The sequence below is a fragment of the Zootoca vivipara genome, chromosome 3, assembly GCF_963506605.1.
Source record: "Zootoca vivipara chromosome 3, rZooViv1.1, whole genome shotgun sequence".
NCBI classification, from domain to species: domain Eukaryota; kingdom Metazoa; phylum Chordata; class Lepidosauria; order Squamata; family Lacertidae; genus Zootoca; species Zootoca vivipara.
Genome location: NC_083278.1, coordinates 39,993,951 through 40,015,387, shown reverse-complemented (window position 1 = coordinate 40,015,387; position 21,437 = coordinate 39,993,951). Strand labels below are relative to the sequence as shown.

The 21,437-nt window shown below is 40.8% G+C and overlaps 2 protein-coding genes across 6 annotated transcripts in view; both read left to right on the top strand.

Annotated features, from left to right (window-relative positions):
* Positions 1-2,527, top strand: part of SYNCRIP (synaptotagmin binding cytoplasmic RNA interacting protein) — a 21,214-nt gene extending 18,687 nt beyond the window's left edge. For all 5 annotated transcript variants that reach the window (XM_035109449.2, XM_035109448.2, XM_035109447.2 and 2 more), the window contains exon 12: positions 1-2,527. This exon is cut by the window's left edge. The gene's annotated coding sequence lies outside the window, so the exon portion shown is untranslated.
* A 4,834-nt stretch (positions 2,528-7,361) lies between these two features.
* Positions 7,362-21,437, top strand: part of SNX14 (sorting nexin 14) — a 34,644-nt gene continuing 20,568 nt past the window's right edge. Inside the window, exons 1-9 of the mRNA XM_035109451.2 lie at positions 7,362-9,197; positions 10,983-11,103; positions 12,497-12,573; positions 12,656-12,734; positions 14,311-14,354; positions 15,324-15,411; positions 15,864-15,948; positions 17,832-17,988; positions 18,747-18,822. Of these exons, the coding sequence (XP_034965342.2) occupies positions 9,058-9,197; positions 10,983-11,103; positions 12,497-12,573; positions 12,656-12,734; positions 14,311-14,354; positions 15,324-15,411; positions 15,864-15,948; positions 17,832-17,988; positions 18,747-18,822 (867 nt within the window). The 5' untranslated portion in view covers positions 7,362-9,057. The remainder of the gene's footprint in view (positions 9,198-10,982; positions 11,104-12,496; positions 12,574-12,655; positions 12,735-14,310; positions 14,355-15,323; positions 15,412-15,863; positions 15,949-17,831; positions 17,989-18,746; positions 18,823-21,437) is intronic.

The window sequence follows — 21,437 nt, the reverse complement described above, 5'->3', positions numbered from 1 at the left end:
GCTGTATAGGAGCAAATTATTTTGTAGAAGATTCTTCGTGCGAAGATCATGGAATCAAATATGGGACACTTGGACTTTGATAAGAATTTCTATTAAGTTTTCTCTGCAGTGCAAATTATAAATCTAAAGCTAATATTTTTCCCAATGTGTACAACAAATTCTTTATCTCTAGCATGGCCTCTTAAATAATGAATTCTTAAAAACAAAAAAACAAAACAAAAACATCTACTTAAAGTAGACCTTTCCCTGGTGTTTTTAAAATGGATTCCAAAAGTGGTATTCTCTAACTGCACTGAGAAATCTATTGCAGTGATAGGTGAATATCATAATTGGCATCCATAACTTTTTATTTCTGCTTATGAAGGGTTAATCATGGTTGTCTATATAGTAATCACTTTGAAATGTGTTCAGATACAGCAGTTTCAGGTGTAATCATCAGAGCTGGTTAGTCAGGCATTCCAGATAGTGGTTCTTTTCAGAACCTTTTTTAAAGGGTTGGTTAACTACCTCAGTAGCAGAGGATTGAACTATACCCTATCTGTACTGTACATAGAAATTTTTTGTAGATAAAATCAAGGCTTGTTTAATTATGACATGAGGGTAAAATATATACCAAATGTAACATTCTTAGTTGCCTTTAATTTCAGAGGCTTTGTAAAAAAATCCCTCCTGTTCATCATAACAGGCCTTGTTTTTGTCGTATTTTGTGGCTGAAAAAGCAGCCTTGCTTCTTCAGATATTGTAGTTATTTGGATGTATAATAGTTTAGCAAGATGTTACTTTTTGTAAGACATCAAATGTTTAAAAAGTGCATCAGCAACTTGTACTAAATACTGCAGTGTCCCTTTATAAAAGGTCAGACTAAAACTGACAACTGTACAGTGAAGCCTGACATTTGGATTTTTTGAAGTTTTTCATAAATCATAGAAGATAGTATATGGCTGTAGTTTAGCTTTTTAGGTAAAGGTATGTTTTCTCATTAGTGCATTTCTTATTGCTGATTGCTGTAAAAACAAGCAGATCAGCTTTCCATTTTCTCTTTATGCAGATCATGATAACCTGTAGAGTAGAATACAATCATTTGTGCTATGTTTTAATTTTCTAAAGCACCTTGATGACAGTGAGTGTTAAGTGGTGAAGCATCCTCTATTGAATCACCCTTCCAAAAAGTTCTGTCAAGTCTAAATATGCATAGGTAAGATAAATAAAACTATGATTTAACATGTGCTTGGCAGAAAGAGCTTCCCTTATACCCTTCCCAAAGGGATACTGCAGTTGTTACATACCCGTAGGCACCACAATAAGAACTGAGACACCGAATTAAGGTTTTATACACACCAGTTCCCCAGTAAATGAAAAAAAAATTAACAAAAAATAGATGTCATATGTTAAATGCTCATTGCAAACAATCATTTTGCATTCCTGCAAATAAAATTGTTTTATACTGTAAGCTGGAGGCAAGTGTAACTTATTTTTGTAATAAAGTTTTTATTTTTTTTATGTGTCATTAATATAAATGTGTGTTAGTGCAGAAATCTTCTGGTTTAAAAACTCGTGCGCACACATTTCAGTATGTTTACTTGTATTTACATTTTTTAGAATAGTGGTTTCCAGTAGTCTGTCTCTCACATTAATTGAATTTTTGTTACCTTAATAAATCATTTTAGTATATTGTATGTCAATTACTGGGATAGCTGGGACATAAAGTGTAATTTAAAATTTGTCAAGTATTCATGGGAATATGTAAATGTGCCTTGCTAGATAAGAAGAAACTAAGTGGCTGGATGGTAAAAAGTCACTGCTTAATGCGACACCTGCTGCCACAGTTTCATATACTGCCCATGGTAAAGTTCTACTTTCCATATTTGAGTAAGAAACATGAGTGTTGCATCAGCTTCTGAAATCTTAAATTTGATAGGATGAGGCTTATGGAACGTAGGTTTGCTAAATGTAGCCTTAAATACAACTTTGATTATATTGTAATCCTTGGTGCTGGCAGTCCCAGTGCCAAGGAGGTTTAAATGCTCCCTTCAATGAGGCTGTTGTGCCAACTGGCATCTTTACTGTCATAGTCTTATGAAGAACACTGTCAAGGTGTTTATGCCAAATTTGATCTGATATCTAATGGAGGTGTAGGAAGAGGGAGAAACCTTCTGACTAAATCTTCCACATTTCTCCCATTGCTGGAAAACAAACTTCTTGTAGGCTTTCAGGCATCACTAATTTTGGCTTGGGGAAGAAGGGAAATTAAAAAATTGGTGTTTTTCAGAATTGTGTACTCAGTCAATGCAAATGCAAAATGAAATTTGACAATATGCAAGATAAAATTGAGGTCAGATAGTCCTCAATTTCAGCTGTAAAAATTGTTGGGTTGTGGGGGTGCATGTTAAAATTGACTGGAAGTGGTCTGTATAGTTTGTAAAGCAATGGTGAGTAATAAGTACCAGAATCTTGACAGTGTTCTTAAATAATGATGAATTCAAGCCATTATGACTTTTACAATTAAATATTATTTGCACTGTTCTGACATTGGTGCAGTTTTTTTAGCATTATAATGAAAAAGCGACAGTAAAATGCATGTGGAAACTTGTATTGTGAAAAACGATACTTTAAAAAGAAATGTTAACATTGAAAGTTTTAAAACAATATGTGAAGGGAATAAGCTTTCACAATTAGAAACTAAAGGTGCTGAATCATGATTTTAGATTATCTTTGATTGGTCACTTTAGGTGTTGATTTTACAGACTACATCAAGTTTTAGTGAAGTTATTGGGACGTGATGCTTATATGGAATATCATACATTATATTAGCATGGTAACACAGATTTACTGTTATGTTGTAGCAGAAATTCTGGTGGTATTCAGTTCTGTGCTAACTTATACTAATGAGTACTTATGTTCCAGAACTGACGAAGATAGTTTATGCTAGTTATTACTACAACTTAATTTTTCTCTTTAAGATACAGACTATTTCCCATGAACTTGTGTTGATATAATTATTCCCAGTTTTGCATAGAATGCCATTCAGCGCAAGTAAAGCTGATAGCAATATTTCTGGTGAGGGCTGGAGAAAATTAAGTAGGGATATGTACATTTGATCATAGCTGCCAAGTTTTCCCTTTTCTCGCGAGGAAGCCTATTCAGCATAATGGAAAATCCCTTTAAAAAAACTTGGCAGCTATGTTTGATGGACTTTTTTATAGAAAGTAACTTGAGCTGACAACTAGTTCAGTTGCTGAAAAGAGAAGAGAAAAGAAATGCCTTAAAGGCATTGTGAAATTCCCTTTTGTATATAAACAAAGATGATTCTTTTGGAAAGCTTCAAAAAGCTTTTCTGTATATTTTACATTCCCTGTACATATGCTTCTCATATTCAGTTATGTTATATGAAGTAGATTGAAGGGGTAGTTGTAAACATTTCATATTACAATACAAGCTAAACACACACGTGTCTTGAAAACAAAAATGTGAATCTTGTACAAATTGAATAGTAATATGTCCATAATATGTTAAGTAACCTTTGATCGAGTAAAGAGATTGCATGGGCTGTTTGCAGAAATGTGAAGCTTCTCTAACTTTGCAATTCTGAAACTGACCCAACAGGGGTCTTCTACACTGGCTTTGTTCTGAAATTAGAGGATAAAAGCTGAAGGTGACTGGCTGGATGCTGCAGTCTTCATCTTGCACAGAAACTTGTGGCTGCTAAAACAGAGGTCTTTGCCAGTGACCCGAGTACAACTGTGCTGCCACTTAGTGTGCCAATAAAACTACTCATTTTTGTAGCCATTATATCACTGGATGAAAGCCCCTTCCCAACAAAACTTTAAGATAAAAGGAGAGTTCTGCTTTCTGAAAATATTACATGTTTGGAATTATCTGAAAAGATGTAGTAAAGGAAGTACTGAACTATTAAGAATTGTTGGAAAACAGCATTCCTTTTGGGACAATGCTCAACTTAAATGAAATGAAATAGCTTCATTATATATAAAGAGGCATGTTATCCTAATATTTAAATAAGAGAATTGCCTGAAGATGGTGGCACGATTCTCTGCTGTTCTGGATGCGTGGCTCAGGCAATGGATTACAGGTAAGCAAGTACACGAGGCTTGATTCAAAGCTGCTTATTCCTCCAGAACAGATGGGATGGGCAGACTGCAGGGGGAGTTTGCAAAAATTGCCTCCTCTATTTATGGATGCCTCCCACTGGAGCAATACTTCTAGGAGGAACAATTGGATTCCTCCCTTTGTTTGGTGACGCCTCTGCTGGATTTGAGCCTCTTCTGCAAATGGAAGTATATGTGTGTATTGTGTCCTGGTTTCCCCTTACAGCCTTTCACAGTGCCTCACTATTCTTGAGAAGTCCCTCAATCCCAGAAACTGTTTTTAAGGAAGAGGAAGCTCAGGCCAAAGAATACAATGTTCTAGAAGCAGAAGTCTGGATCTGATCATTTAAAAAGTATGCAAAATATACAAATCATAGAACATGATACATATTATAAGATTCATGCAAAACTCAATCAGAACAATTTACATAAAGAAAATATAAAATGTGCAAAAAAATCAACTATAAATTCCTCAAAAAGTAGGACAAAGCAGTAGTATGCTGTTTTGGATAGCAATCTAAAGGGAATTTCCCCCAATTACTAATGGGGTAGATTCCCAACCCTAAATTGCATCCTGGTACTACATTCTAGCAGTAGCCAACCTAGCAGTTCGAAAGCATGTAAAAGTGCAAGTAGATAAATAGGTACCGCTACAGTGGGAAGGTAAAACGGCGTTTCCGTGCGTTGCTCTGGTTCGCCAGAAGCGGCTTTGTCATGCTGGCCACATGACCCGGAAGCTGTATGCTGGCTCCCTTGGCCAATAATGCGAGATGAACGCCGCAACCCCAGAATCTGTCACAACTGGACCTAATGGTCGGGTCCCTTTTCCTTTACTACATTCTTTAAATAACAATAGAACCACTCTAGTCCGCTGCTGCCTCCCCCTCAGCTGTAGGGCGGCTGAGAGGGAAGCTGTGGGCAGACGCAAGCCCCATGCTGCCTATTGGAGAAGCGTGGAGCCTGCAGGTGCTAGAGCCACCACGTCACTCCCATGAGAGATGTGGCTTGGGCACACTGCAGGTCAGGTCCCACAGTAAGTGCTGCCCCCAGGCTGTGGTGCCTATTGCGCCCTGCCCCCCCCCCCCCCAGCTATTCCTCTTCCCTAGGATCTGGTAGAGAATAGTCTGCAATTTCTTTATATTTCAGTTCTCTCCAAATTTGGTGTCTCCAAACTTGTTAATAAAAATATTAATGTTTGCCTTTTTTCATATTAAATAATAAACTGGGAAAGAAAGCAAGTGCATAAGCAGCTATTATAGCAAGAAGAAACAAATGTAAAATGAGGCATGAATAAAACTTGCAGTTTGAGTGGCGATATGAGTTGAGTGAAAGGAAAAAGTTAAAGGTGAGTAAAAATAACAGATGTGTAGGTGAGAAGGGATAAATGTGAAAAGACCTCCAGAGCTTCTGGATCAGCAAACTGAGGGGAGGCTGCCACAATAGCATAGCTGCCAAGTTTTCCCTTTTCTCGCGAGGAAGCCTATTCAACATAATGGAAAATCCCTTAAAAAAGGGATAACTTGGCAGCTATGCAATAGCCCAGGCATCCCCAAACTTCGGCCCTCCAGATGTTTTGGACTACAATTCCCATCATGCCTGACCACTGGTCCTCAGCTAGGGATCATGGGAGTTGTAGGCAAAAACATCTGGAGGGCCGCAGTTTGGGGATGCCTGCAATAGCCTGTACTTAGGTCTGTACTTAACTTGCAGAAAGCTGAGCTGTGGAGCTCCTTGCCACAAGGAAAATGCTGTGTCCAAGAATTTAGATATTTACAAAGTTGGATTTAATAACTTTTAAAAATTATGTCTGATTGCCATCTGATTATCTCAAATGCTGCCAACATTTTGTGATTAGCTCGGCTCACCACTATTCCGTGATTGCTGGGCCTTAGCAATTAGTCATTGCAGGTGGGGCCTGGGAGTATAACATTTGAGAACCTCTGTTCTAGAACATTTTTCACATCTACACCATTACTATTCTTGAAATGCTAGTTTTTATAGTTTCATTTTGTTGAAATGATTATTTTAAATTCAAATGGAGTCTCAGATTCTCACAGCTAAATAACATTTAAGGGCTACACTTTGTGTCTAATGTACGGGTTCTAAAATTCTATAACAGCATAGTCTGGAGAACTTGCAGCTATAACTGCCATATCACAAACTCAACACCAGCATTGCTGACGTTATTGGGATTATACATGAGAATTTTTTAGGTGCACAGAGACCATGCTTGTTATATTTAAAGTCAAATGTAGATTAATTTGTTCAAGAATTTAACACTGATCCTGGGTAAAGTGCTTAAATGAAATGAAAACATCTGCACGAGATACTACAGGAATGAAGGAGACAAATGGGCAAGGTGAGCTTAGCTCTTGTAGTGCTTTATTAAATCTGATAAGTAGAAGATGGATGTTTGCCTAATATTTAATACCAGATCTTCAGAATGGGCTTGTATTGTAATGGTAAAAGATAAAGGTAAAAGGACCCCTGACCATTAGGTCCAGTCGTGACCGACTGGGGTTGCGCGCTCATCTCGCATTATTGGCTGAGGGAGCTGGCGTATAGCTTCCAGGTCATGTGGCCAGCATGACAAAGCCGCTTCTGGCAAACCAGAGCAGCGCACGGAAACGCCATTTACCTTCCCGCTATAGCGGTTCCTATTTATCTACTTGCATTTTGACGTGCTTTCGAACTGCTAGGTTGGCAGGAGCTGGGACCAAGCAACGGGAGCTCACCCCGTCACAGGGATTCGAACCGCCGACCTTCTGATCAGCAAGCCCTAGGCTCAGTGGTTTAACCACAGCGCCACCTGGGTCCCTATTGTAATGGGATTGTAATGGTAGATAAGACTAATTTATTGCTGTCTAGCAGGAACGACAAGTAAAAAGTGTTCCAGCTGTTGGAGTTGGTCTTCACTGAATAGCAAGTATTTATGCTAGGCCTACTGCTCAAATGGTGTAAGCAGAGCGGTAATTTGGAGATGCTGCTAAGCAGTGGTGCATAGAGTTTATATATACCTCTGATTTCAGAAGGGATTGCTTTTGATTCATTCATAGGTATCAACTAATTTGTAGTTACAGGTAGGTAGCCGTGTTGGTCTGGATCGAAGTAAAATAAAAAAATTCCTTCAGTAGCACCTTAAAGACCAACTAAGTTTTTATTTTGGTATGAGCTTTCGTGTGCATGCACACTTCTTCAGAGCCATCTGAAGAACACCATCTGAAGAAGTGTGCATGCACACGAAAGCTCATACCAAAATAAAAACTTAGTTGGTCTTTAAGGTGCTACTGAAGGAATTTTTTTATTTTACTTCGATCCAGACCAACACGGCTACCTACCTGTAACCAGAACTATGGAAGGCACCACATTGAGCCGCATGAAATGGAAGTCCATCATCTGAAGAAGTGTGCATGCACACGAAAGCTCATACCAAAATAAAAACTTAGTTGGTCTTTAAGGTGCTACTGAAGGAATTTTTTTATTTAACTAATTTGTAGTCAGTTATAGAATGGGACTTGTGTGATCATTGGAAATGAGAAAAATCGTGCCCCTTCCCTCCCACCGCTGGGGGAAATGGCTAATGAAGAAGCAGCTACGGTACTTAAAATCCCCATCAATTTTATGCCATCTAGCATTTGCAGTGTGCCTTTTCAGTCATACAACATAGTCTTCCGGGGTGGGGAGGGGCCTTATGTAAAAGTTTTGTGGACATGTCCTTCCTGTTGTTCCGACGATGTGGATGGCTGTTTTAACTTATGTCAGTCGACCCTTTCCAATTGTCATTTCAAGCAACATGGACAAGGCTACCCTTAGCAAAAAGGGGTGGGCCAGGGAAAGGCGGCCGTATCATGCCAATTGCCGGGGAGGGGGAGTTGTCCCAAACCTGATTTGCTCCAGGTGGTAAGACTCCAGTTCCCATCAGTCGCAGTAAGGATGGCTGTGGTTAATAGTGATGGCAGTTGTAACCGGGAAGTGTGAGGGCGGCGCCTGGTTGGAGTAAGTTGCTCAGCTGGTGCCATTATTAGAGGGTGTTATTTATCCCACCATTTTCTACAAGGAGCTGGAGTACATGTGAATCATTACCCTACTTAGGTTAGTCGAGGAGGCTTATTTGTCCTTTACAGCCTTCGCTGTAAAGGACAGTAACATGCATCTGACAACAGGCTAGGTCACAACAAGCATTGACGTTATATAGATGTCGGCACCTCCGTTCCTGAAGGTACCGGAGCATCCTTGGCTGGTTTTTTATTATTTGTCCTTAAAGGGTGCAGCAATGATGCGAACTGGCTCTTCCTTTGTGGCCAAGGGTGCTTGTTCGGACGCTGCGCCGGCTATTTAATAGCACACAAGACCTATGGAAATCATAGCTGCCAAGTTTTCCCTTTTCTCGCGAGGAAGCCTATTCAGCATAATGGAAAATCCCTTAAAAAAAGGGATAACTTGGCAGCTATGATGGAAATGTGGGCTGCATATCCTTGTTAGAGTTGGCGAATGTTTCCTTACTTCCCCCGATCCCGGCTTTCGTTGTGCCGCCATTTTGAGCGCTTTTACTTCCTCTACAAAATTGGAAGTCTGCAGGAATGGGCGGAAGTGCTTCAGCGGTTCCGCTTCTTTCCCCCGCCCTTTTCCGTTACCCACGGAATAGGGTGTCAAGGCGGGCAGAGGGTTGCGCTTTTCAGGGGAGAGACCGAGGGGAACCAAAATGAAAAAAGCGCTTCGGGGAGCCGCTCGGCGCCAACTTCCTGCCTGAGACACATGGCAACATTGGCCCGCCTCTTTTGCGCGTAGAAAACACCGCGGGGGGGGGAGTCACGTGAGAGAAAGCGGGGTGGGGAAATAGGCAGGTCACGTGAGAGAAAGCGGAAGTCGGGAGCGCCGAGTCCCGGGTGTTTTCTTGACAGCGGGGGCCGCAGGTGCAGCCGGGGTCGCGTGCTCCGCCACGGCCCCCTCCGCGATGAGGCGGGTGCGCGCGGCCGGGGAGAAGCTGTGCCGGCGCGTGCGCGGCGTGGAGGCGCTGCGCGAGACGTGCCGTCAGTACCCGCTCTCTTGCTGCCTCCTCCTAGGGCTCAGTGCGGCGACGCTCCTGCTCAGCCGGTAATGGGGAAGGGGGAAGCGAAGCGGGTTCCGCACTGGGGGTGCTCCCCGTCACGGAAGCGCACGAGCCTGCTCCCGGGAGGCGCTTCAGGTCGAAATGTATTTGCACCAGTCAACTAAAGCGCACCCCTTTTGAGGGAGTGCAAGGTGTAGCCGGAAGAACGGCTGTGGAAGGGGCGTGATAAACCCTTTTTAGTAAACTGCTCGGGTTCTATGTTTTAAGAGTAAATGTAGGACACAAAACTCAATAAGCAGAAAGGAGGGCTATCTTTACGTTACGTTAACCTCCGTTCGCCTCCCCTCGCTTAAGTGAAATTGCACGTGTGGGGATTGTTTTTACCAACCACTACCCCCACCTGTTTTCACAAGAACACTTTTCTTTGCTGCAGCCTCTCCTTTCTCCGTGTCAAGGATCTGTCACCCTCCTGTAACACCATCAAAATACTGCTTGTGAGCAAAGAACATTGTGTGTGAATTTGCACCATTCGGGGGCTGAGTCTAGAATAATTACTTCGAATCATAGAGCTGTCGAGTTGGAAGGGATAGTGAGGGTCATATATAGTCTGACTCTGCGATGCAGAAATCTTTTGCCCAATGTAGGGCTCAAACCTACAAAAGCTGAGTCTCATTCTCTACAGACTAAGCCAGTGATGGCGAACCTATGACACGCGTGTCAGACGTGACACGCAGAGCCCTCACTGCTGGCACGCGCCCCATCAGCCCATTCGTGCTGTTGTTGTTGTTGTCCCCCCCCCATTTGTTCTCCTCCTACAGCTTGTCTCCGCTGTTAAAACCCGGAACCTTGTTGTTGTTGTTGCTGCTGGTAGCCAGAGATTGGTTTTTTAACACTTTCTGTGCTGTTTTTTTCTGGCGCTTTGGCAGACTATGATTGGGTCTGTGTGCTTTTTCTGCGCTTTGGCAGACTATGTCGGTGCTGCGTGTTAGTTCCAGCGAAGATATTATTTGTCATTTATTTCTGTTCTCTTCCCCCCACAAAAGCGCAGCAGCTTTGAGGCACCCCCCCCACAAAAGCAAAGCAACTTTTGCACCCCCCCAAAAAAAACCTCCAAAACTTTGGTCAGCAGCTCTCCCCCAAAAAGCTCAACAACTATGGGCACTTTGGGATAAATAAGGGTTTTTTGGTTTGGTTTGGTTAAATAATTAGTTTTTGGTTTATTAAATACAGTTATATATTACAATTATATGTTTTTGTTATTTAAACTATAAATATCGTGAAATTGTGGTTTTTTTCTCGAAGTGACACACCACCCGAGTTATGCGCTCGGTTTTTTGGTGAATTTTGACACACCAAGCTCAAAAGGTTGCCCATCACTGGGCTAAGCTATCCCAACTGTTAATGATGGTCTCTTTGCAGCAATGACTCTGATATTTTGGAGGAGTACCCGTATCTCTTTAACATTTATGACTTTAGATACTGCACAGTCACTTACTGCATTATGCTCATTCCCATTCAGGCTCCTAAGTCTTGGCACTTTTAGGTTAGGCACTGAAGTAAGCAAACAGTTTCTTCACCATTTAGCACAAGTGTGAAGAATTTGTGGTTGGTCAGGAATGATGAGAGTTGTAGCCCATTGGTCAAGTTGATTGGGGTTGATGGAAATCAGAGTCCAACAGCATCTGATATGATTGTCTTGATAGCTCTGTACATTTCTGTTATAGTATATGTAGTGTTGAATATGGTTTCCAAAGTTCGTAGTAGAAACATAACCAGATATACATTTTTGTGCTGCTTTGTAGATTGTAATTTTTCTCTTTATTTTTGAGGTATCTTCACATTCTCATGACCTTCTGGTCATTTGTGGCGGGAGTTGTCACATTCTATTGTTCCTTAGGACCAGATTCCCTCTTACCCAATATCCTATTTACAATAAAACATAAAACCAAGGTAACGTATAACTTCATTAGTATGCTTTGATACCTCGTATGGAAGAAACTACTGAATACTGCTTTTATCATTGCCAGAGCACTAGGTTTATGCAAATTTAACTGAAACATTAGTTAATGATCAAGAACTACTTTTAGTTGATGCTGCTGCAAGTTTACAGCATTTTTGTTTATTAAATACTGCATTTGGCCCACTTCAATATCTCAAAAAGTACCTATGTTGAGCCTTGGGTAATATACAAATTTAGATTCAATTAGTTAAAAGGCTGACGTTTAATGAAATTATTTGATGCCATTTATTTTACGGAAAAAGATAGAAATATTTGTAGATTGTATGGAACATATGCCTCATCAAAATGTATTTGCAAAAGGCACACATGCTTATTTTGAAGAGATGGAGGGTCTGTGCATGTACAAATATTTCTAAATGATGCTGTGTACAGTTTCAAGGGAAAGCTGGGTTTACTTTTTCAGTGTCAAAACCCAGCTGGGGGTGAGAGAATAGTTTTCATGGGTGGGGGGCGGGAAGGAAAGTACCAATTGAAGAAAAGGTTGGGATACTGTAGGGGGTGGCATGAAGTTCCAAGTGTGAGAGGATTCTTAGGCGCACTTTTCCTCCTCACCACCAGCCAAGGTTTGGCATCACTGATACTTCTGCCATAAATGAAAAGACTGTCCTGGTATGAAGCTGCTGGTGAGAAGGGGAAAGAGCCTGTAGTAGAGTCTTCATCTCACTCCTTTTTCACCCCAGCTGAGGTTTGGCATTGCTGCCTTTCCCCCCTTTGCTTTAGACAGATTCATAGGTAGAAGAGGTAGTGGAAGAAATCCAATGCTGCTGTCCACTTGTGGAATGGCATTTGATTTAGTGGAAGTGTCAGCTTATGTAACAGAAGGAGAGGCAATTTTTGTCATTTCCCCTTCCCCCTCCCTCTGCAGTCACCTATGTCCCTCTCAGATCAGTTCTGGAGGGTTGGAGGACCTTCCGGAACAGTATGGAAGGTGTGGTGCCATGTTGGAAGGAGGAATTGGGGGGGGGGACTTCTCTTCCATTTGGTAGGTGCTTCAGCTGGACCAAGCATTGTTCCACAAGTTGGACAGCAGCAAGATAAGATTGTGGGAAGGAGCAGGAAGGTGAAAGTAGAATGAGTTTAGGAGAGTAGCCTGATTTCAAGACATTTGAGATGTGCTGTGGTGTGAATATTTGCTTAAGTTACAAGTCTTGTTTTTTGGGGGTGGGGGGGATGCAGACTGTTTCAGTATTTATTTCTGTGTTTTATTGTTCTGTCAACATTTCTGCTTACGTGATTAGTTTCATTGCCAAATCATCAAACACGGCCAATGCCTAATTATATCCTTAGGATTATGAGTAATGGAACACTTGTTTGTTTTCTTAGCAATTAGAACTGCAAGAACTATATCCTCAAGGTTACACCTGTACAGTATGTAGTAGCGTCAAATGTAATAGGCACAGGTAAGTGAAAAATAGCATTTTAATTTTCTTTTTTGTACCTTGAGGAATGGACCACTGCTTAACCATCTCCTTTATTCTATAGGCCTACATTTCTGCTACAAAAGTATCAGCCATGGCTGAACTTGAAAGTTCCTTCTAAAGTTGATGCATCCCTCTCAGAGGTAACGGTTTAACATCACCAGGTGTAGAAATCTCATTAAATAAATAAATAAATCACTATCATCCTTGCTTTATATACCAGAATTTTGCATTTGCCCTGTTTGCAAGAATTAGTAAATGATGGGTGGATCCAACATAACGCTAAGCGAATGTTCAGCCGGTGCAAGGATTTCTGCTTGTGCAATAGAATGTCCTCCCCGTCCAAAATCTGTTCCAGATTTGTGCATGGGAGTGAGGAGGAGAGGAGGGGAAAGGTCCTGTTTTGCATAAATGGAAATTCTTCTTCTGACAGGATGGATTCATTCAATACCACCTGCAAAGATCTTGCCCCTAAAATGTGGAGCCCACCCTTGGTGGGTCAGCTGGTGTCTAACATCCAGGGCTGCCAACAACCTTGCAAAGTATACTGCCATCACGCCTTATCTAGTCTGGGCAAGGAGACTCCCATACCTTACTGGACACCCCTAAGATTCCAGAGAAGCAAAAGCTTAAAAAACCAAGAGCTATATGCTCTCTGAGCCTTAGGTTAGTCGATTACTCAGTAGCAAGTAATTAGGAACCGGATTCAGTACCAAGGCTTGCATCCAATCTGAAATAAGATAGCTCTATTAAAAAAGAAGAAGAAGAAAATGGAATAAAAATAACTGCATGTAAGGGGGACCAAAGTGCAGTTGATAGCTATATTCAGGTAATATAAATCAGACTAAAATAACAAAGGTAATTCTGAATCCTATACATACCACAAAACAGTGATTCAGAAACGAAAATCCATAGCATAGCAAATATGATCTCCCAGATAAAAAAGTCAAGGAAGCCAAAAAGAGACTAAATGGAAATTAAATGGAGAAAAGAGAAAAGGGAGCAACGGCTAGCCTAACAGTAAAAATTATAGCAACTGAGGTAGAGTGCCCCAAACCAATCAGAAGACTTAACACCTAGAACCTTCAGGCTCTTTAGTGTACGTGCTTTTCATAGCTGAAACCAGTTCCTAATTATCAGGCCCCGGCCCTGACCTTGAAACCTAGGAGCAGCATAGATGCTTCAACTCTACAAGATCACTCCAATTACTTGAGAGCAACTCCCAGATTTTTACGTAGAGGCCTAAGCAAGTAAACCATTCCGTTAATACTGTCCTATGAAGATTTATGAAAAACGAGCACTTTTATCAGTTTTTTAAATTATTGATTGTAAAAATAAATAAATAAGGAGCACGAGGGTGTAAGAGGGTGATTTTCTTTCTGTCACTGCATCAGTGGGAAAGGGAATATTTTTGGCTTGTTGCCACTCACATTGCTGATAGTAAACAGACCAGTTGATTCTTGAAGAAATGCACGCCTACAACTCTGCCACCTGTCTACCAACATTTTTGGGCATACAAAAACCTGAACACTGAATCCCTAGTCCTGTACTCCACATTGCTTTTTAAATGCTTCTGGGGCTGAAGATTCATGCAGTATATGCAGCCCCCTTTGTTGCTGAAATGCTTCTGCCAATGGCATGCCATCCCTTTAAGTCGCCTCTTTTACTGGGAATATTTTAACACATTATTTAATTTTTCACTGTGATTTTTATCCGCAGGTGTTTGAGCTTGTGCTGGAAAACTTTGTTTATCCTTGGTACAGGTAAGATTCCTTCAATGAATCTTTAGTCAGTGGTTTTTTTTTAAAATAGCCTTATATCCATCTACACATAGAAGTCACAAAGGATGGCATATAAGACAATTCATTCGGCAAATCCTGTTCTTACGTTGCAAATTCTTTACCTGTGGACGGTAAAAGTTCCTTGGATCAATATTGTATTTTAAAGCTTTGCCTCATTAAGACAGCAGAGGGAGCTGAAATACCATTTTGTCTTCAAATAAGAGCGCTTTGAGGATTTTGTTCACTGATAAGGCTTAAAGTATATGAAACACAAAGGGTTGACCTTTTAGCCTCATTATATATAATTACCGTATTTTTCCATGCATAACACGCCCCATCTTTTTGGGGACTCCAAATAGAGAAAATGGGGGGGAGATTGCCCGCATGTATAAGACGCCCCCCCCCCACTTTTTAGCATTAATTTTAAATTAAAAAACCTAGTCTTATACACAGAAAAATACGGTTTACTGTATATAATTATTTAAGCCACTAAATGTAGTTTTTATTTATATTTTATTGAAGTGATTTCAATTAAAAGAATTAAAGTGAGAAAAAGAACAACAAATGGATTTCATAATACTTAGAAATTAAAAGCTCGCTTTGATTGTCTGGTGAGCATGAAAATTTGGGAGTATAGTTTGGGAATCTGTGAAATGCTGTTCAGTGTATCGTTTCTAGTAGATAGTGTCTGGAGCCACATTAACCTAATTATTTATTTCACTGCTTGATTGTAAAAAAAAAACCAAAAAACCCTGCCGCTCCAAATGGTTTACAAAAAAAAAAAATCAAGAAAAAATAGCAGGCATAATTTTAAAACATACAAAGGTTAAAATACTAAAAGAGATTGAAATCAACTTTATAAGCATCCTATGAAATAACTAAACAGGAACATAGATGAGTGTATTTGCTTATCAATAATGATGCACAGTGCTTTTTTTTTTAATTTTGCAGGGAAATAACTGATGATGAATCATCTGTGGATGAATTAAGAGTAACACTGAGATTTTTTGCATCTGCAGTAATACGACGAATATACAAGGTAACAGCGCTATGGTGTTGAATCGAAAGTAAATCATTTTCAGTTGGGCTTTTTAGAAGATGGTAGTAAATGATTACTTGGGAAACACTCATCTGTTTTCTACCAGTCCAATGCTTGCAGTACTTTTCAAATAATCCTGGGAATTGTATCTTAGGTTGATTGGGAATTTATGTTCCCAGCCCCCTCTCAGATTTACTTGAGAGTTTTCTGGAGTGAGGCAGTGACTTTTAAATAAGTTTGTGTACTTACAGTCCTTTATGCTGGGATGCTTTGACTGAATTAAGCTCTTGCATCTAATTTACAATTAAAACAAGAACCTTCAATACTTGTCTTGTTTCCTGACGCTATTTAAATTATGCAGCTTGAATGTTGCTATATAAGCAAATGCACTTTGTTGTCATCTTTTTATTAATAATAAGGGAAAACGATTTCCTCTTCTACTTCTCATTCAGGTGGATATTCCAACGGTTATTACAAGGAAAATGCTGAAGGCAGCTATGAAGCATATAGAAGTAATAGCCAAAGCCAGTCATAAAGGTAGCATTGACAGTACCATGCATTTAAATGGTTGTTAGCCTCGCAAAACCCCATTGTTATATTTATGAAATGGTTGTTATCTCTTCAGAGTGCTTTCCTAGATAAAAACCCATGGCCACATTTTTTATATACCCCATCACATTATATTGACTGGGACAAAAAAGTGCCCTTGTCGCAAAAATAATAATAAGAAATAATCAGATATGCTGAATATCTTTTGTCTCAAGTGATGTTTGTTGGCCAATGGATTGTTTTTGTTCAATTGGCTTACAACTGTTCTGTCTGTGTTATCATCGACTGTTTTTTGGTAATGGCACCTGTTAGTAATGTAATTATTGCAATCTGTCATTTTCTACATTTTATTCCCATCTGACCTCACTGTTTAAAATCATTTCTGCCACTACCCCCTCCAACATGTATATCTGTAAATCAGAATATAACTTCATACTTTTGATAAAGTGGTCAGTAGTCCATGAAAGCTTATCCCGTAATAAATACGTTAGTCTTTAAGGTGCCACAAAACTCTGGTTTTTATGTGCTGCCAGAGAATTATCATGGCTACCTTTCTGGAAATGGTAGAGTATCTTGTGTCTGTAAATTCTGTAATGACATATGGTGTGGATTTTACCCAAATTGATTGAATTCTTCTTTCATCAACAAACTAATAAGCTTTACTGCAGTGTATCTTGGCGTAAATTAAATGTTCCATGCCCAAATCTATATTTGTGGCATCAGAAGAAAGTGTGCGTCATAGTACTGAAACGTCCAGAGCCAGATAACACAACTTTTTACATGAGATTAATATTTGTTTTGAGTAGTATATATTAGCCCTTCCCTTTTTGGTTATATAGATTATCCAGCAACTGTCTCAAAAAAGAAAAAAGAAAAACTGCTACGGTCAGGAATAAACTGAGTTGCTGGTAAAATGCTTGGGGAAACTTTGGCAGCTTCCCGTGCTATTTCTGAGTATTCCCCACCCCATCGCAGCTGGACACAGGCATATGGAAATTGGAGCAAATTCTGAGCACATCTCCTTTTGATGAGAAATCATGGGTGTTTCTTGCCGAAATATCTCCACCTTTAATGTGGATCGTTGGCCAACTGTGTCTTTTGTCTTGAGACTGCAAAGTTCTTTGTACTTAATGGAATTTGTATGACATCACATAACATAAAGTTCTCTGAATCACTTAGAATAAGTAAACTAAGTAAAAACATTTGAAGTACAAAGTGAAACAGAACTCTCTGACTCTCCCCAGTCAGATTTGAAAACAAGCCCAGATTACCCAAGTTTTTAAAAAAGAGATGGGTTAGCACAAGGTGCTTCACTTGGCGCTGAAAAGTTCACATACATGGCTCAGTTGGTTAGAGCATGTTGCTGATAACACCAAGGTTGCAGGTTCGATCCTTGTATGGGACAGTTGCACATTCCTGCATTGCAGGGGCTTGGACTAGTCACAAGATGATGCTGAAGGCCGCTTGCAACTCTACTGTTCTGTTATTCTTTGGCTCCATGTGACCATGACGCCACTACTGAAAAGGCCATTTCCCTTATGGAAAGGCAGCTTGGTCATATGCTGCTTCAGACTTTAAAGGTTAAAACTAGCACATTCAATTGGGCCTGGAAAGGGTCTGGCAGCCACTGTAGCTTGAAGCCCTGTTAATGACCACATTCCATTTCCAGACTGTTTTTGCTGTACACAGAACACATTGCAATAGTCTGACTGAGCAGCTATATCAATATCTCTAGAACTGCCGCCTGTCACTCTTCATAGCTGCTGTTCACAGCTGAACTGTGTTGTAAAGTACAATATGAAGAATTGTTACGTAAAGCTATTCTATATAAATTTTACATAAGTCTTGCTGAATTTCCTTTTTCCCTGCAGTGAAAAATGCCGAATATTTACAGCAAGCTGCTTTAGAAGAATATGGACCAGAGCTCCATGTGGCTTTGAGAAGTAGAAGAGATGAACTTCATTATTTAAGGAAACTTACAGAACTTCTTTTCTCCTTCCTTTTACCTCCAAAGGCAACAGACTGTGGGTATGCCATGAACTTAGGATACTGATGTATTTGCATTCCTTACTTTTTTGTTGTGTGGTTACGCACAGTAGAGTTCAAAAACAAATCTTGTAATCTCAGAAAATCTTACTTTGCTCCCAGGACTTTTCCAGTCTTGTGCAACTACACACCTGGCTAGGGTCAACACTTGGCGGTGTTCATGAAAAACCAGTTGTGTGGGAGTGGGTTCAGTATATCCTGTGCTTGGTTGTGATTCTTCTCAAAGGCTTCAGTTGCAGTCTCTAATTACAGTAGTAGGTTTTCCTTCCACACAGATCTCTGTTGTACAGAACTGCTCTTCTTCTGTCTGCTGCAAAGCTTAATGGCAACATCACCAAAGGGCCATATTCTTCAGCTATTTTGCACCCTTAGTGGTAGTGATCAGTATACATTCCAAGTGCTTCAAATTGGCTTTGGTCTGCAAGACAGAAAGGCCAGAGCAGTGTGCTGTGAGCAGCAGTGTGAGGAATTCTTGCATATTTTGTAAAATAGAAAGTGATTTTTCCAACAGTTTAGACCAGGCATCCCCAAACTTTGGCCCTCCAGATGTTTTGGACTTCAATTCCCATCATCCCTGACCACTGGTCCTGTTAGCTAGGGATCATGGGAGTTGTAGGCCAAATCATCTGGAGGGTCGCAGTTTGGGGATGCCTGGTTTAGACTGAGTACTTTATGAAAGCTCCATTGTGATGAGAGAAAAAGCAGAAATGTATAAAAATAGGCTCTTTTATTCCTTTCAGATCATTCACCATACTTATAAGAGAAATCCTTTCAGGTTCTGTTTTCCTTCCCACCATGGACTTCTTAGCTGATCCGGTGAGTTTTGAGAAGTTCACTTAGCCCTGTTCTCATTTTTCAACGAAATGCTATAGTTGGGCTGCTATAAGAATGAATTGTTATATTGGTTTTCTTTTTATTATTGCATTTGCCTCAGACCTTTTCTCCAAGCTCAAGGTGCCACTGTACATCCCTCATAACAACCCTGTGAGGTAGGTCAGGCTGAGGGACTGGGACTTCCTTAAGGTCACCCAGTGAGCTTCATGGCTGAGTTGGGATTGGAAACCTTGTCTCCCAGGTCCTAGCCTGACACTCTGATCCTTGTTTGCAAGCTTTTATTCATTTTATGTTCTAAGTGGCTTTAGTTTTTTTATTATTATTAAAGAAAATTGGGATATAAATTATTGAGATAAAGGGATGCTGTAGGAAAAGCCTCTGCAACATTATCACTTGAACTAGGCATTCTCAGGTCTTCATTTGTAATAGCTACAGTTGTTGAATATATAAGATTTATCATTGTTCCAGCAATCATTTGATTGTATTCTCACTAAATACATTTTTTAGTTTATTTTATTTTATTTTTTGATGGCAGGTTTCAGTCTGCGAACGTGCGCATGCATTCATAAACAACTAGCTCATTACGATCTGAGCCAAAATCCTTTTACAGTTGTGGCTTGGCTTGCACATCATCTTGGCTCATTCTGAGCCGTCGCTGCTCCTTTCCCTTTTCTGGAAACATACCTTCCAGCGGCAGTGAAGGGGGAAAGCAGGCTGCACAAACTGGAGGACTGCTCTCCAGTCCTTGGTTAGGTCTTAAATCCTTTAACCGATACAAACTTCTCAGTGCATAATAATAAGTTCCCAGGGCCTGGAAATTCTAGCAAACTGTGGTTTTGTTGGCAGAGTCTGATAGGCTGGTAGGTAGGTTGTTGAAAGACGTGAAGATTGAAGCCACCAGTCAGGTTGCTTTGGATGTGTTTCAGCATGCGCAATCCAAGGATGTGGCTGAGGCTGCTTGGAACATCTGGTGCCACCACCTATGCACTAAATCATTGTCTTTTCTGGCTACTACAGGTTGCTAGGACCCAACGTGCATTCTGAACCATGTAGTGAGTCATGCTTCTCTCAGGGAAGGGATTGTGCCTGCTACCTGCCCATGTCCTTTGTTTTAAAACATCAAATCTAGATCCAGTGGTCCTTGATAACTACTGCCTGGTGCCTAATGTTCCATTTTTAAGCAAGGTCTGCAGTGGGTGGTGCTACTGCAGTTCCAAGCAGCCTTGGATGATATTGATTAGGGAGCCATTCAAGTCTGGCTTTCAGCCTAGTTATGTGATGGAAGCAGCCTTGACCACCTTGGTGGATGACTCACTCTGGGGAATGGATGGGGGATTGTAGCCTTGTTGGTTCTCCTGGGCCTCTCCGTGACCTTTGATACCATTGACTATGGTCCATGTGACCCAACAACTAGTGGGAGCTGATGAGCCAATCAGCTAGTCACAGAAGGATAGACACATAGAATTGTAGAGTTGGAAGGGACCTCGTGGGTCATCTAGTCCAACCCCCTGCAATGCACGTATCTCAGCTGAAGCACCCATGGCAGGTGTGGCCATCAAACCCATGCATAAAAACGTCCAGTGAAAGTTGAGTCCACCACCTTCCACCATCGAACAGCTTACTATCAGAAAGCTCTTCCTGATGTTTAGTCGGAATCTCCTTTCTTGTAACTTGGAATTTGTTGGGTCGTGTCCTAGCCACTGGAGAAGGAGAAAACGAGCTCGCTTCCTCTTCCACAAGTATGTGTGTAAGAGAGTGGAATTTAAGTGAAGTGCTGACAGCTATAATTTTATTGAGTATAAACAAATGGAGTTTTAGTTTTGGTCTCATCCTCACTCAGTTCACCTGAATGACCACAGTTTCGTGCTGCTGTAAAGCCACTATTATTATTATTATTATTATTATTATTATTATTATTATTATTATTATACAGTGGCTCTTGTCCTTTCTGGTAGGGCACGCCCAATTGCTGGTGCTAGGGGACTTCTGTTTCACTCTTGGCCTTTGGCCTGGGAAATTGCTGGAGGAAGTAGAGGTTTGAACTGCAGCGCCATTAACATGCAAATGTCATTTGGCCCTCATTTCCACCTCTTAGTTCTGCGGAGGCTGTGGAGCGTATGAGCTGGCAGTCTCACTCTTGAGGTGGCTGCCTTGCGTCATCACTCATTAAGACCACAGCATAGAAACAGACCCTTAGTCAAAGGGAAAGAAATATAATCAGTCAGTCAGTCATAGTTTACATCTTGGGATCAAAGGGGGGGTTGTTGTTGTTTATTCAGTGCCATCTATGTGCTTGGTGCTTCCTGAAGAACAGGTATGGAAGTTCCCTGCCCTAAAACAGATGCAGAGAAACTACATAGGAAGGCAGTGTCACAGAGCTTTCTTCACAAACACCCTCTGAGGGTGACCCACACAGCTCCAACTTTTTGGTAGTATTGCCACCACTCTTCTGAGAAGCCTCTTAACCCGGGAATTGGGAAACTACCTCCATAGTCTCTCTCCAGTCATCGCTGGAAGGCAGAGCCAGCCCATCCTCTCCTGATTCCCTGCCTGCCCAAACCTTGGAGCGTGTTCAGATCAGCTTAGCTCATAAGCTG